Source organism: Trichoderma citrinoviride, assembly GCF_003025115.1.
Source record: "Trichoderma citrinoviride strain TUCIM 6016 unplaced genomic scaffold BBK36scaffold_1, whole genome shotgun sequence".
Taxonomy (NCBI): Eukaryota; Fungi; Ascomycota; class Sordariomycetes; order Hypocreales; family Hypocreaceae; genus Trichoderma; species Trichoderma citrinoviride.
Window position 1 is genome coordinate 2,046,388 of NW_020194709.1, and position 14,958 is coordinate 2,061,345.

A 14,958-nucleotide genomic window follows, 5' to 3' on the forward strand; every position below is an offset into this window, starting at 1 on the left:
GGAACGTAGGGGCTCAGCTCACGGTAGATAGCAGTTGCCCCCATCACTCCCGGACAAAATGCTGGTCATCGTATTACTTGCCTCATCGGCTACGTGGAACCATGAGGCTAAGTAGCCCGATGTGGTAACGCGAAGCGAGCAAGCTTGGGAGTCAGGAGATAGCCAAAGGCCTTGAGTGACGTGAACGGCTCTAGAAATGTTCCAGCTGTCAAATGATAAATCAACATATGAGTAAGTTGAAGACGGTCCATGTTGCAGCATGGTCAGAGAACTGGATCGGCATGGCCGACAGCCTGTTGAGACTTCGGCCGTGACTAGGTGGCTATCGGCAAGCTCTCTCCCTTCAAGGCATCCATACAGTATTGCCACCAATGTACCCGGCATCTCCTAGCAGGAGCCAAACACTAATTGCAATGCAGCTGGGATATCGGTTAATAAAAACTTGCCTTGGCTTGACTCCTTCCCGGGTGTCTATGTAGAAAGGGGTGAGTTCTCGCGTAGATGACAATGATGTACGACATACTGCCAACATACAGCGGCCATAAATTGCGCCAAGGGCAGAAGGAGGGGGAGATAGAGGCGACCATGCTTCAACTTGGGATGTTTGACTTCATCCGGCCAGACACGTAACAATCTTTGCTCTGATGGTAGGGGGTGAAGACAAAAGCAGTAATTGTAGCAGATGTAGGATGTCTTGATAGCAGATACGAAGAACATGTGTTGTTCGTTATACAGCAGCTTCGTGATATGCTGGTTTGAAAATGACGGCATATCTGAAAACAGGGGACCACTGCTGGATCATATGGGATACCAAAGGCTTTGAAAAGCGTTTTCGGAACTCTGCGCTGCAACCAGTATGGTTGCCTTTCCACAAATCAACTGTGGCCTCCTTATCAAATGTGAAGTTGCAATATCGAATACGACCACGTTGGTCCTCAAGGAACGGCCAGGCTCTCGCAGGTAAATGATGAGCGACGAATGCCTGGGCTTGGCACAGTCTAGGAGAAGGCGTGTTTCAGGGGGTAACTGGCCGCAGGGAACTCTATTGTTCGAAGTGGGATGCTCTCAGGCTGCAGAATCCCCGCGAGTGGATCATGGCTCGTTCCTATAACCCATAACAACTTAGCCATACTTTGTGCGTAGGAAGTTTGTGGATGGAAGTATATCCAGCCATAGAAAACTTGCTCATCAATAATGATGCCTGAATTATGTTTACATGCAGCCGGGGCCGTGAATTCACCGGGCTGCCATAGAGGGCCTTATGTTACTGCCGCAGACGAAGTAGCTCGTAGTAGTCCATGAAGGCCTCGGGGGGTAAAGGCAAATAAAAACCATCTCTTGGCAGAGCCTATGCCTTTCAAACACGTTGTCTACCTGGGCCGCCTTACCATAGGGGGCTACATCATATCATGTGCGTAGCCGGGAGGGAGGAAAAGATGCGGAGGCAAGGCCTCGATCCTTTGTGGTGCTGACGTATCAACCGACACGAGAGCCGAGCATTGGGGCATTGCGCCAGATCCGAGAGCAAGGCAGACAGACTTGAGATTTTGGGATACCGCCGAGCAGACGGCCAGAGAGCAGCAAGCCTCCGCCGTGCGGAGTCCCTTACCGGTTGCCGGCTGTTGGAGAGATGCCCTTATTTGCTAGCCTCGCCTCGATTCAAGTTGGGGGCTTCTGGTAGAGCTCGGCATTTGCCAGCACTTTGAGCCGAAGGCCGGAGCAGAGAGGAGGCAGTGAAGAACGATGGAGAAAAAAAGAGACCAAGGTCGAATCATCGTGAAGAGCGGGTGCGCGTGTGTGCGTCAGCTTGTCTCTGCTGGCACACAATTGTGTGTAGTCCGCCGGAGAGGGCATCCGGGTGACTGGAGCAAAGGAAACTGGTTGGGCGCACAAATGTTAGAACCAAGTACGGTGCTACGACAAATTGTCTCACTTGCAGTCACCAGAGAGAGGCACTGGTCATGGATTTGGTCTGTGGCCGTACCAGCTGGCTGAGCGAGCAGCGTCAAGAGTGTCGGCCGACGAGTTTGTGTGCGACCACGGGAGCATGGAGCATGGATGATGGCATCACTAGCTCCTCTTCTCTGATGAGGCCTGCGTTGGGTGACTAGGATATAGGGGCGTGAGGCTTTCCCGACCCTGCCATGCCCAGCTTCCAGAGGCCATCGCGAGACCTACGCCCCCCTTTCAGGGGTGTGAGTCGAGCTGCAGCGGCGACTGCGTATTTTTGGGATGCGAATCATCGAACCGCCGGTACGGGCGTAGAGTTGAGTTTCATCATTGCCGCTGTCCGTGGTTGGGTGATGGTAAATTTGATGCTGGGATATCTGCTTCCCTTTTTAGCTGCGCGTTCCTTGTTGTGCTGCAGTTGTAGGAGAGGACCTCGTAGGAGGTTCAAGTACGTTGTCGAGGGAGGGGTACATGTGCGAAGTATTTCGTACCTGAGAATTTCGCAACATGCCGGGCGGTTGGTTCTATGGTGGTTCCTGCTTCTGCGGAACGTGCGGTACTAGGTAGGTAGGTACAGTATCGATAATCTTGAAGTTTCGGTATGGGGGTACATGATGCACAGCATCGACTGCGTGTAGGGTACCTCGAGTCTCCGTCCGGATCAAGGGCGCCCCGGTGTAGCTCGCCGCACGCGCTGCTTATCATCTGGTACCACCGAGTGCCTGCCAATCTCGGTGAGCGCCTGGCGCCTGTCCTGCCGAGTGCATCCATGAGGTGATCCATCCATCCATGCCTGCCTAATCAACGAACCGCCCCTCTTCTCCAGATGCCCTCGACCCCTCCCAGCAACAGCCCCTGTAGGTTCTGTGACTTCTGTGACCAAGGCCCTGTAGGTCCTTGTGCGCTTTTACACAGCTTCAAGTTCCATCCAACATGGAGGCGTTGTAACAAACCCGCATGGGCGCTACCCTCAACTGCTCCGTTCCAACCTTTAAGCCCTGCGAGCGCTATTCCGGGCCCAGCTCCAGCGGCATGGGGGCCCATCCATCGCGTGCGGCTCCATTGGATGGGACGGGAACTCCCCCAGTAGAGCAATCCAACAAACGCGCAGCAGCCAATGGGGTGGACAAGGCGCAACTACCACCAAGTTACCTCCGGCCGCTCAGGCCAGAAAACCTCCGTGAGCTTCCCTTGCCGTCTGCAACGACCGCCTTCCGGGTACCTGGAGCGCGCCATGGGTCATCGGCGTCTGCTCCGAGCCCCTGCTGGATGCTCTGGACCTTATGGGCCTTATGGACCTTCTGGACGCTCTCGCAGCCCCCCCCTGCTCACCGGTTGCAGTCACGATACGGCGCTTTGGACGTGATGGAGACAGCAGAGACAAGCGGGCGAATCAGCGCCTGGGGTTGAGAGATGGAACAGCCGATGAGCATGCAAGCAGTCGCCGCGGCAGCATCAGCCAGCCGCCACAAGTCCGAGCGTGAGACAAGCGTTCTCAGCCGGCAGCTCTGGGGCCCGGCAGGCTTCTTAGATCTCGCCGGACTCAAGCCTGGCTCTGGCTGGGCCTCGTTGGATGGCCGACATGGAACGAGGATCATAACAGGGACGATAATGAGGACGCAGCCAAGGACGAAAATCACAGTGACTAGGCATGGGCACCTGAGATCTGAGCCACGGCCGAACCTTCATCCTTGTTGGCCTCTAGCACGCGATAGAGCGGCAGCAACAGCAACGACAGCAGTACGAGTTTGTTACTCGTCGCCTTCACCCAACTGGCAACAATGCTGAAGCAGAGACGGCCCCCAATCCTGTGTCACCCATCCTCTGACTTTGGCTTACACGGCCAGAAGGGGTGGCGCGAACAATGCAAAACATCCACTGGCTTTGCGTGCTGCCTTGTGCTTGGAAACGAGACCACACGAGCTGTTCAGTCCAGTTGCCATACCCAGGGCTGGCACGTCCAACTCATATCGAGATGGGAAATGCGGAATCACAGTTGCGATTTGTCACCTCGTACAGAGATCTATCTGATCTCTTTCCCGTGTGTCCTGGTTTGGCCACCCTGAGCAAGTCCCTGGCATTTGGAGTCTTCTGCTGGACACTACAACCGCTCTCGAATGCCCTCGATCCAGCGCTCTCTACTTCCTGGCACGTCCGCTGGGCTATTTGCCTCGCCAAATAGCTTGTTTCTCCAAAGCTGCCGCAGCGTTCTCAGCAACGGGCCGATCCGGCCTAGCTATAAGCGCCTCCTTTTGGCAATTTCCAACGTTTTGTTGCTTTGTTTGATCTCACAGGCTGGCTTTGTGGCATCATGCGGCGCCCTGGTCTCATCTAAGCGCATCGTCCGTGTGCTTGGACCCCTTCCCTCCTCCGGGCGATTGATCAGTTCTACAGGGCGCAACGACATTGTTCCCATATGCTGTCGCTGCCCTGGTCTATTAGAAAGTTACACGGGCAAATAGTGCCTGCGTGGCTTCCTAAACACTCCCATTGGAGAGAGCCCGATGGCCTGCAGCCCAGTGCCTTGCTTGCCTCTCCGTCTCTCTTCTCTCCGTTCTCGGATCGGCTGATCAGAGACGGCAAAGCCTACCTTGCTCGGGTAGATCGTCTTGCCATTGGTTCCTATCACCGATGCGTGGCCCTTTGGTGTGCTAAAAACAGATGCCTCACGGGGCAAGCTGGCCCCTTTTGTCGAGCTTGTAGTGGCCACGGCTTCCGAGCCAAGGATTTGCTGTTCATCAACTTCACACGCCGTCATCATTATCGTCCATCATCTTGGGGCCTCTCAAAGTCTGTCAAACTATGGACCGCCTGGCGGTAACCAACTGCTTGGTCTAAAAGCTGGGGAGGGATGAAACTGCAGTGCTCAGACTCGCGTGTCTGCAACATCATCTTGACAACCATGGTTATCCAAGCTGTGGTACGTACTTGTTCCAGTGACAAGACAAGTACATCTACCCGTACTCGAGTCAATGTGCACTTCAAGACCCAACGCCACGCCGTCTTTGGGAGAAGACGCTCTCCGTTCATCTGCCGATTCCTAGGACGAGTGGACCTACTCGACTACGTGGCACAATGCAGGTAAACGGAATGCTGGCCTAAATATACGATCTCGATAGTCCTCCTCCAACAACAACAAGCCGTGTGCCAACCCGTTGATGGCTGTTGCAGGCTTACTGCTACTGGGAGTAGTTGTGCACCTTGAGCTTTGGGCCATCTCTTGGGGGCTTTGGTGCATCTTGAGCTTGGCTTGTGCCTTTGACCTGACTGGCTGGAGGCTGCTCCGGCTTTCCTCCTTCAACGCAACTGCAATCGCATGCACTCACCCGTTTCTTGGCGTCGACGCCCCCGGTCAAGACCCCCTTCTCGACGAGAGGTCCACTCGAGATCACATTGTAGGCGGAGACATGGGTGTCTGGATGCTTGCATATCTAGTTCCTTGGAAGGGGGGAGGGGTGTGCGCGAACAACTCAGCAGGCAACTTATTCCAGGTGAACTGGGGCCAGGAAAACAAACTTGACAGCCCTTGACGCAATGGCAGCCGGCTGGAGAGCGCCTTCGGACCTTCTGCTCAAGATCAACCACCTATTCTCAGGCCATGGAAGCGAATTGCTTGGGCTTCCGGGTTTGTGTAGCACGAGTCCCCATTTCCATGACCTGATCGCAAATGAGGTTGACGGCCAAGTTATGCTCACTGTAGGAGGAACGGGTCGCTTCCCCGGTTCCGCGACGAGATTCGGACTCTCTGTTTGGCTGGGGTCGCGAGGTGCTTGCAGCTTGAGCATAGCTCTCCGACTCCCGCGGCTTCTTGCTTTGTCCTGTAACTGAGAAACCTCTTAGCTTCACACGGCCAGTGGGCTCCTCCAAGGGAATTCCTCTCCACAACATCCAGTCATATGCATTATTATGATCCACAGCCTGTACATACACGATTTGCTTCGCCCAGGCTAAGTCGACATTCTGATATAGACGCCTTGAGGGAGCGAGGAAAGAATGAGGGAGCAGAGGGGGAGCAGAGAGAAAGGACTTGTTTTCTCGAGCTCTGCACACCATTTCCAGTTGAGTCCTTTGACCCTGTTAGACCCTGTCTCAGCAGCCACACGATAGACGCCTACTTTAAGCTGCCCAGCCTAATCCAGTCTCCAAACTCGGACTCTCTATTCGAGCCCTTCCGAGCTGCGTTTATAAAACCTTGAGAACGCTCATCCTAATCCGCCTCCCCTTCTTCTTCCTTTTCATCTTGTGGCATTCATCAACTACCCCACAAAGGCGGTTCTTTTCACATAACCTCCTGTGTTGAATTCACCATCGTCAAACCACCGGTAGCTGACTCCATCTCGACTACGTCGTGGCACTGTCACCCCCCAAAGTCCCTATCTTTCATCGTCACTCAACCAGCTTCAACACCGTCGCTGCCATCATACAACTCGTTGGGCGGATAGTGTACCTCTGTCCTTCAACAAGCAGCGATAGCCAACAAGCGCCACCTTTATTGTTTACCCTGGGGTAGGGAAGCTGATAGCTGGTGAGTCTCATCCTTCAACCTCCCCCCTTTTCTTCTTCTTTGGTGGCTCTATAGCAATTGCAACTGCTTTTCCACATCGAAGTCGCGCCACCGGCCAGCTGAATGGATTCACAACCTTCAGGCAGCTACTTTCGGTCCGCACAATATCTGCTGAGAGCGCTTCTTGTCTTTGTACCTGGCCAACACGACAAACTCACAGGCGGAAGTCTGATGCCATTGGCGCAAAAGGCTAATCACCGTAGCAGTTCCTCTCTCAAACGTGCTTCCGACAGCCTCTTTCCTGCGCTTGCCGCTTGATATATTCTGATTGCTAGCCGGTGAGCATCCCTCTTCGGTTTCAAGTCGCCGATATCCCCTTGCAAGTTCGAGCATCGTTTCTGGATCTAGCTGGGGATATGTTGCTAATTATCTCTGTCCTCTGCTCATGGCAATGTTAGAAGGCTGACCAGTCCATTATCGAGAAGAATATAGATCGAAGGATCGAACCTTTGAGGCCGACGACATACATGAAGGATCGAGAGTGAAGCCTCCCGACAAGGATACGATCTCATCTCACTTCTTATTGGCGGCAGCTGTTCTCAGGAGCTCAGGCTGCCCGGCTGTCGCTGATTCAGTCGCGCCTCAATTACGACGGCTTTCAGATTCCTTCAGCCTTCTTAGCCTAATTTTGATCTCGGTTTGCGGTGAACCATTTCCGCCAGGAAACTTTAACGTATGCATTCTCAGCAGCAGAAGGTATCCCAGTCTCTCGCCCTCGCTCTCTTCTCTTCTCCCCTTTTCTTGTTCAAAAACCTTCCTACACCGAGCAGCAAATTACTGTGGCAAATTGGTGAAGCCGAAACTCATCTGCTTGCGATTTGCTGTTTCCGAGATAACAGAGATGGACGTGCTATCACCAGCGTACACGAGCCGAGGTGGCAGCTTATTTCATGACGAGGTACGTTCAAATGGGCAGGCAGTTCTTTTGTCAAAGGCTCGCTCCCCTGTCAGTGTCGCTGCTATTTCACACATGTGCGGCGCCGCATTTCGCGCACCCTTGTCAAGGCTGTTCAAGGATGTAAAGAGGGGGGTGCAAAGACATTCTCGACATCGCTATCACTTGTCGTAAGATCTTTGCCATAGGCGATTTCGGCACCATACCATATGCACAAGACACAACTCAGATGCAGACTCCCCCTCCCTCCCACGGCTGCTTTTTTGTTCTGTGTAACCAGCCAGCCCCATCCACATCCCCCCAGCACTGCCTGGCATCCTTCTTCCGATAGTATGCTTTTCACTGCATCGCACCGCTTCCGAGTACTGCACGGAAATTGAGAAGTATCTCGAGGTACCCATGCTGTACTCGTACCTTGTACCTCAAAAGCAGTGCCACCAACGCGCACACCCCCATGATTCAATGTCCTCTTCTCAGTGCCAAGAGCAGCAGCATAGGTACTAATGTATCGTCTCTATCGTCCCTAGGCCTCTACGCAATAGCCATTTATCGTGTTGTCGAGGATGGATGCTTTGCTTGTGGCTGATGGAATACGGCATCACATCAGAAACAACTTCAAAGCCAGCTCAGATCTCCCCCCCCTCCCATCCGCTTGCATCGTACTTCGAGAAGAACGTCTATATATATGCATATATCTAGATACTTGATCTAGATTTGATACTAATGTTCCTTCTTACTCTAGGATTACGACTCTTCGCCACAAGCTTGCGCGGAGCTGGACTATCTCGATATACACTCCCAGCCAGGCGACATGAGGTGAGTTTTGCTACTACCACACACCCAAATCTTGTCCATCGTCCCTTGACGGTCCACCCAACTTGCCCCAGCTTGAGAACCGTTGCCCATCCGGAAAATTTCTCCTCACTTTAAATTACCTGCGATGGAGCTCGCGGGCCTCTACTTTGGCAGTCGAGGTTGCACCTGGGATTTGTGCTCATATAGGCCCTCTGCCGCTGGCCGCGATATGGAGTCGTGCATTGAGTCTGTACTACCATCCATGCTGGCAGCAGATATAGCCAGACCTTTTGGTCCGGTTGTATTACTCGACCTGCTGGTCCATCACTGGGCCTCTTCTTTTACACCACTTACTGCTCTGTTGCTCTTGCTCCCCTTGTGCCTTTTGTCAACAACCCTGCCATTTCATTATATGTTTAAAGAAAAACTCCTTCCTCCTTCTCTTCACTTACCTTTCATCTCAAATCTTGTCGTTGAGCGCTGTGTCCCTAACGGCAAACGTTTAGGTACACGCAGGAAGCCAACACGTCGGCTCTGGCAATAGAACCTTCGCAACCCCCGGCGCTTCTAAGTCTCTACCACCCTACAGCTCTTGCGGCCACAACACAGTACCCTCAAGACAGCGGTGCCTTTTACCAGCCAGTATCTCAAGTATTCCAAGGCTTAGATGTCAGGTCTCGCTTGAACTCCAAGTAAGTAGTTCCAAGGGAAGTCCCATAGTGCAGGGCATGATAGCGGTGGGAGTCATGCGCAAAGGACCGCGGGATAGATCGCATTATACGACGTATACATGGCCGAATTTTTTTAACAGTTGATGCAGTTACAACAGCACCACGCCCTCAACTGGTATGGCGCAGGCTCATCAGCAGCACCGCAACACTGTATTGCCGCATCTGGCAGCGCAAGTAAGCACCAGAGAGCAATACTCTACCACCACGCCCTCATTTCGGAGGGCTTCGGAGCACCCTGTCAGGTCTCCGTCTTTTCCGGGGGTGCATATGCGCCGCGTGCCACTGTCGCCAGACCATAGCCCACTCAACTCCTATGTCGCTCCCGCCGGGAGGATGGAAGCTGGCCAGTTTCAAAACAGACCCTCCCCAACTGCAGTGCCTCCCCTCATGTCCGTTCAGACGTCCGGCTCTCTCCAGTATGAGAACGGAACGCCCATCAAGGTGGATATCACGGGCACAGTCGACAAGGGATTCTTCCTGGCCGAGGGCGAGTGGACTTGCTACCGCCGCAACTACATGACCTGCGCGTGCTCATACTCGCTGCATCCGCACTACCCCAGCACTGTCGTGCACTTTGTTCCTCAAGGCTCGTCCCAACCCTACCAAGTCTACGGGCTCTACATGTCAATATCTGCCGTCGTGGCGGACAATGACCAGCAGACCATCGAGCTTGTCCAGCACACTCCCAAGAGAGACAAGGGACCCACGTCCAAACCCGAGAAAGTTCTGCTGCTGCCCAAGAATTCGGTACCGTCGCATCATGTTGGCATGTATAACGACAACTCGAGCGCATCCGGTGCCAGGGCGGTGTACCAAGATGGCTACGGCGGCCAAGGAGGCGGCCAGCCTCCGACTGAGCATACGTTTGAGCGCATCCAGTTCAAGCAGGCCACTCAGAACAATGGCAAGCGGCGGGCTGCGCAGCAGTACTATCACCTCATGGTCGAGCTGTGGGCTGACCTTGGCTCATCAACCGCCGACAAGTTTGTCAAGATTGCCTACAGGAAGTCGGAGAAGATGATTGTCCGTGGTCGATCCCCTGGCCACTACCAGAACGAAAAACGACGCAGCCACAGCGGCGGTCCTGGTGGCTCTTCTGGGACGCTGGGAAGCTACGGAGCCTTGGGAATCTCCGATTTTTCTCACTCTACTCTCCTCGGGGGAAGCAGCACCTACAGTGGTTCCTACGATCCTAGGGGCTCAGTGTACGGTACACCCAGGAGCCATGACGTTCCCGCCGAAAACACCATGTCTTCCGAGGAAGACAAGGCGATTGGCAGCACCAAGGGCTACTTGTACTACCCTGGGTCCATGTACGACGGCTCACAGTCGCGGCCCATTGAGATGTTCGCCTCGCGCAACGATCATGAGACTCCCCCGGCGCAATCATCTACCGACACCAAGGTGAAGAGCGAGTATGACATAACGCCTCGCGTCTTCCAGCCGCCGCTGGGGGAGAATCGTCGCCCACCGGGACCTTTCGAAGGTAAAAGTACCTCGGGCGGTTACTACCCTACCATCTTATCCTCTCCCAGCACAAGCTTGACGTTGTGATTGTGGCGCCACGAGGAAACGAGTGCACGACGGTCCTGCAGCGCCTGGGTTCATCTTGCACGACCCAGCAAAAGGGTAGGCCAAAGGCTGACAGAAGAAAGAAAAGAGAGAAAGAAGCAGAACGCATTCCCTCGGCAAAAAGGGTTACGGAAGGAAATTGCTGAAAAGATTGGTTTAGAGATCAGGCAATAAAAAGCGACACTTGATTTGGGATATGGGCTTGGGATCAGGGAACAATATGGGAGTTCACACGGAACTATACGTGACTGGATCGGCCGCAGGGCTCATGTCGATAGCTGCATCGCTGCGGCATACCAGGACACATGCATGAATGCTACGGCCTGCGGGAAAGAAAATGGTTTATTTGCTTGGATAGAGTCATGCTTCTAGCATCTCGCCTTGGCTATTGGGTGGCTGAGGAGAGTTCGCCTCATGGGCTGGAAGAAGGCGGCAACGCTTGGGACAGCAGGACTGGGAACGACGATGGTCGAGGCCTTGGGAATTCACAGTGCACTCTCTAGGATTGTTCTTTCTTTTGTTTTGCTTCTTCTCTTTCACTTTCTCTTTCTCATCTTGTTCCATCGTTTACTACCATGGTTGTTTTCGCGGATGTAATTCTTGGCTATTTTGATCGATTTTGCTTTATATCTGCCCTTGGTTCTCCTTTTCTTTTCCCCTCGTCGTGTTGTGTGAACGGCCGTTGTTCTTCCTTTCCACTTCCAGATGACGCAAAGAGTACCAGGATTTCAAGATTGTCGGCTGTGGTACCTCTTTCGTCTCATGATTCTTCTCTTCACGAGGATATTCATCGTTTAGGCCCATTTGCTTTAATATCTTCTGTTTGTTTCTTCGTTGTTGCTGCTCATTTGGCATTCTCATCTTTTTCACATACTGCTGTTTAGTCGCACCAGGGAGGAAATCGCCGACGTTGCGGCTTGATGTGAGATCCTGCAGACTTTGGTCACACCGGGTACCAGGGTCTGGTGGAAATCAAAGGAGGGGGGCCATGCATATTGGCGGAAGCAGGGCTTCGCATTGGCCGAGCAACACACCATATCGGTGTGCCACCACGGCCGGTCTGCGCTTCTCTTACTTTGCGCATGGGGTTCTTGTCAAACGGGTCAATGACATTTTATGAAAATGCAACACAATTTCACGGGTATAATCTCGCTGTGCCTGCTGGATGTCCGCTGCCCAGGGGCTTGGGAGAAGACATCGTCGTCTCACCCCCGTCTTAGACGATATTGCTACAGCCAGATTTCTTACTCTCACTGGAATGTTGGAGCTTCTCTCCTCTCGGTGAGATTTGGTTTGCATTTGCTTTCATACAAAGCAAATAACATAACAGTGCTCGCAGCAGTTACCAACGAGCTCAACTCTATGCCACCGCAAGGCACCAAAAAAAGGGGGGACAAAGTAAATTGACATACGATATGCTAACGCAACATAACATGCAGATGCGGTCCACAACCAGCCATGCGCGAGGCTTCCTCGTGGCTGTTTCGTGATTCTCGTCAAAACTACACGCTATTGATGCAAAAGTACAAGCATGGCGTCTGCAGCCGTCTCATCAGCCGAAGCCGCAAGCGAGCGACGAATGCCCACCACTGGTCAGACAGCAATAAAGAGCCGCGGGCGGGTAGGTTGACCCTTTCTTTAAATATCTGGCGGATGCACGGTGACGATGCCGCCGCGGAGGCGACATGTTGTCGGCCGCCCAGGATCTGACTTTTCACATTCACGACGTTCTATACACGCTTGGTCCGTTTCCTTTCTTCTTTCTGCGGGACGAAAGGAATGACTCTGAGCGGAGCCTCCTCGAGCTGTGGCGCTTAATCACACATCGTCAGGTTGCTATTTGATGCTACGGTACCCGTGCCCGAGACCTGTCGATGCGCTGTTCGTTCTGGGTGAACGAGATCCGAACATGGTTCGTCTACAAAGGCTCACGGCGAGAGTGAGGCGGCGGGAGGGTCCCTTTAGAAACGTATCTGCATCCTACTGGCGAAGAGCAATGGCGTCAACAAGGTTGCTACTGGACAAGGAAGATGCTACTTTCTTGCTTTACGCTTCATTGCTTGCTGCCGGCACTATAAACGTGGCGTCCGTGGCTCCAAGCAGATTGCGTGTTTTTCTCTCCATATATTCTATTTACTGCGTACACACTCTGTTCCCTCGGAGACTTTTATACCAGGTGGATTGGTAAGTCGGAAACATACTGTATCTACCAGGATGCAAGGATCGAAAGATGGGTAGGATTTGGCCAGATCATGCTGTGCTCTTAGTAGGCTCTGATACTACTACTTGGGACGGTAAGTACTCTCATCCTGCTAAGCCACCCGGAGTATAGAGCATGCAGCTGAGCGAAGAGAGCGTGAGCAGAGAGGCAAACAAAGGGCAGCCATCTCGCTTGCCATGCCATGGCCAGAGATGTTGTCTCCTCGACACGGAGACTCTCGGTGATACTGCGTCTCCGCCCCATATCGAGCACCTTCTTTTGGTCGTTTGTTTGTTTCCTAAGCGCTGGACAACTCACTCGCGTTGCCCCATGCAGTTAGTTGTACGCGCGCAGTCGAGGAGAGAGGCCTTGCGATCGACCAAGTCATGTCCGGCTATCTCTCTCTCTCTCCTTCGTTTTCTTTTCTCTTTTCCTTGTGCTTTAGAAGCTGTGTGCGTTGTTTGCTACGGCGCGTATACACCGGTCTGCGGCCATGATACTTTGGCGAGACACTGCTTAGACGCCCGAAGATACGACAGGTACGAGGTGTAACTTGGGCATATCTCGCCGTCCGCAGCATGGTCTTTATCCGCTCTGGCAAAAAAGGGTGGCTTTTCAAGAGTGCAAGTGTCATTGTGCATATCGGATGATTGAGAGGTTGAATTCGCATCTAACGCAGGAGAAGACGTCATGTTAGGAAACACCCCATCGGCATTCGGTCCAACTGTCTAGCGAGACGGTGGAAGAGAATTCATCGGCGGCTCCTTTCTTTCTGTTACACGGACGAGAAGCACATAATGAGGAGATTGAACCGTGATCATGGGCTGGGGGAGCAGAGTTGCCGCCAAGCGCGCTGTGTGAAGCAGCAGCGACAGGCGTAGCACCCGGACAAAACATGAGTGACACGACCTTGAACTGATGCTGCACAGCATGATCCCGTCCCCTGGATGCATATACCGGCCCGTCCCATCTTGACATCGGGAGAAACCTGGTTAAAAGGCTAGAACATGACTGTGGAAACATGGGAGAGGAGAGCGCATACGACACCACGCGATGGGGCTGCTGAGGGAACAAAGCCCAGGATAAGGGTGTTCACTTTTCGAGATTGAGAAGCCAGCCTACCCAGGGTCTGTCCTTGATTACGCTGTGCTTCAGTTCAGCGACTCTGTGCCGAAATGTCGTGGTCGTGGCAATAAGACGGGTGACATCGATTCAGCGACTCCTCCCTCCTCGAAAGTGCCGATGCGGCCGATTGCAGCTTTCCGGCGCGATCGGTGTTACCAGAAGAGGTTCATGAGAGTTGGAGTTGGAGACAACATACTCGAGCAGAAGAAAACCTCCGGTCAAATGCGCTCCGTTGGCCTACGTGAATTGAGAAGGGGGTGTGCAAAGAAGAGATGATGGGCTTTCTGAAGGCTTCTCGGCCCGCAAAGCACAAAGTACCATAAGGCAAAGCGTTTTGGACCTTCATGTATCCTTTGTACTCAGCTTGTTGCTGCATGTATATGCCACCCCCCCTCAGCCCATTTTCCTCCCTACTTAAGAGGTTCCCGTCAGGCCTCGATTTGGTGAGAACCCCCACGCCCGTGGCGTCACGGCGAGGTGTAAATGAATAGGACATACATGAAGGCGCTTTGTAGGACGCACCCCTCCCTTGCCGAGAGAAAACAAGTGAGGAAAAAGGATGAAAGGCAAATGAGGCTGAATCAAAAACCCTACGAGAACTTTTTTCACTGAACAACGACGCAAGCCACAGCCACGCAGCAGCATGATTTCCAAGACTCAACTTATATGGAGTTACATACAGCAAATGACCACACGTTCACGTACATTCACACACACACTCGCATTTTACATCCATGCCTGCAGGGCTCTAGGCTGATCCATTTGCGCATCATGCCCACTTGTCGCGCAAAAAGTGACATTTCCAGGGTCCACGTTCAAACCGGGATGCTGGAGGCGGCCAATACGGGGGGGAAGTCGAGGGCGGGACCCGGGAGGAATAAGAGAGACATGATGAGCGTGAATCCGGGCGCGGGACGATTGCAACGTCAGCAGCGGAGATGGAGGATACAAAAACTGAGAATTGTGGTATGAATAGACGATATGTATTCTGTTTGTATGGAGTACATGTATAGCGAAGGCTTGTTTGCTGGCGGCGGTCGAGGTTCATCTTGGCCTCGAGGTTTGAGGTAATGAGGAACGTGCCTTGTACGCCAACAACCCCAAACAGCCCAAGATCCAGAATGAC

At 53.1% G+C, this 14,958-nt stretch overlaps 1 protein-coding gene across 1 annotated transcript; it reads left to right on the forward strand.

Moving 5' to 3' along the window:
* Positions 1–8,699: 8,699 nt before the first annotated feature.
* On the forward strand, positions 8,700–10,489 carry BBK36DRAFT_1131687 (NDT80/PhoG like DNA-binding domain-containing protein; the record flags this gene model as incomplete). The annotated part of the gene is made up of 2 exons (XM_024892009.1): positions 8,700–8,896; positions 9,034–10,489. Exon 2 carries the CDS (start codon positions 9,053–9,055, stop codon positions 10,487–10,489), a length of 1,437 nt encoding a protein of 478 aa, XP_024754006.1. The 5' UTR covers positions 8,700–8,896; positions 9,034–9,052.
* Between the last annotated feature and the right edge of the window lie 4,469 nt (positions 10,490–14,958).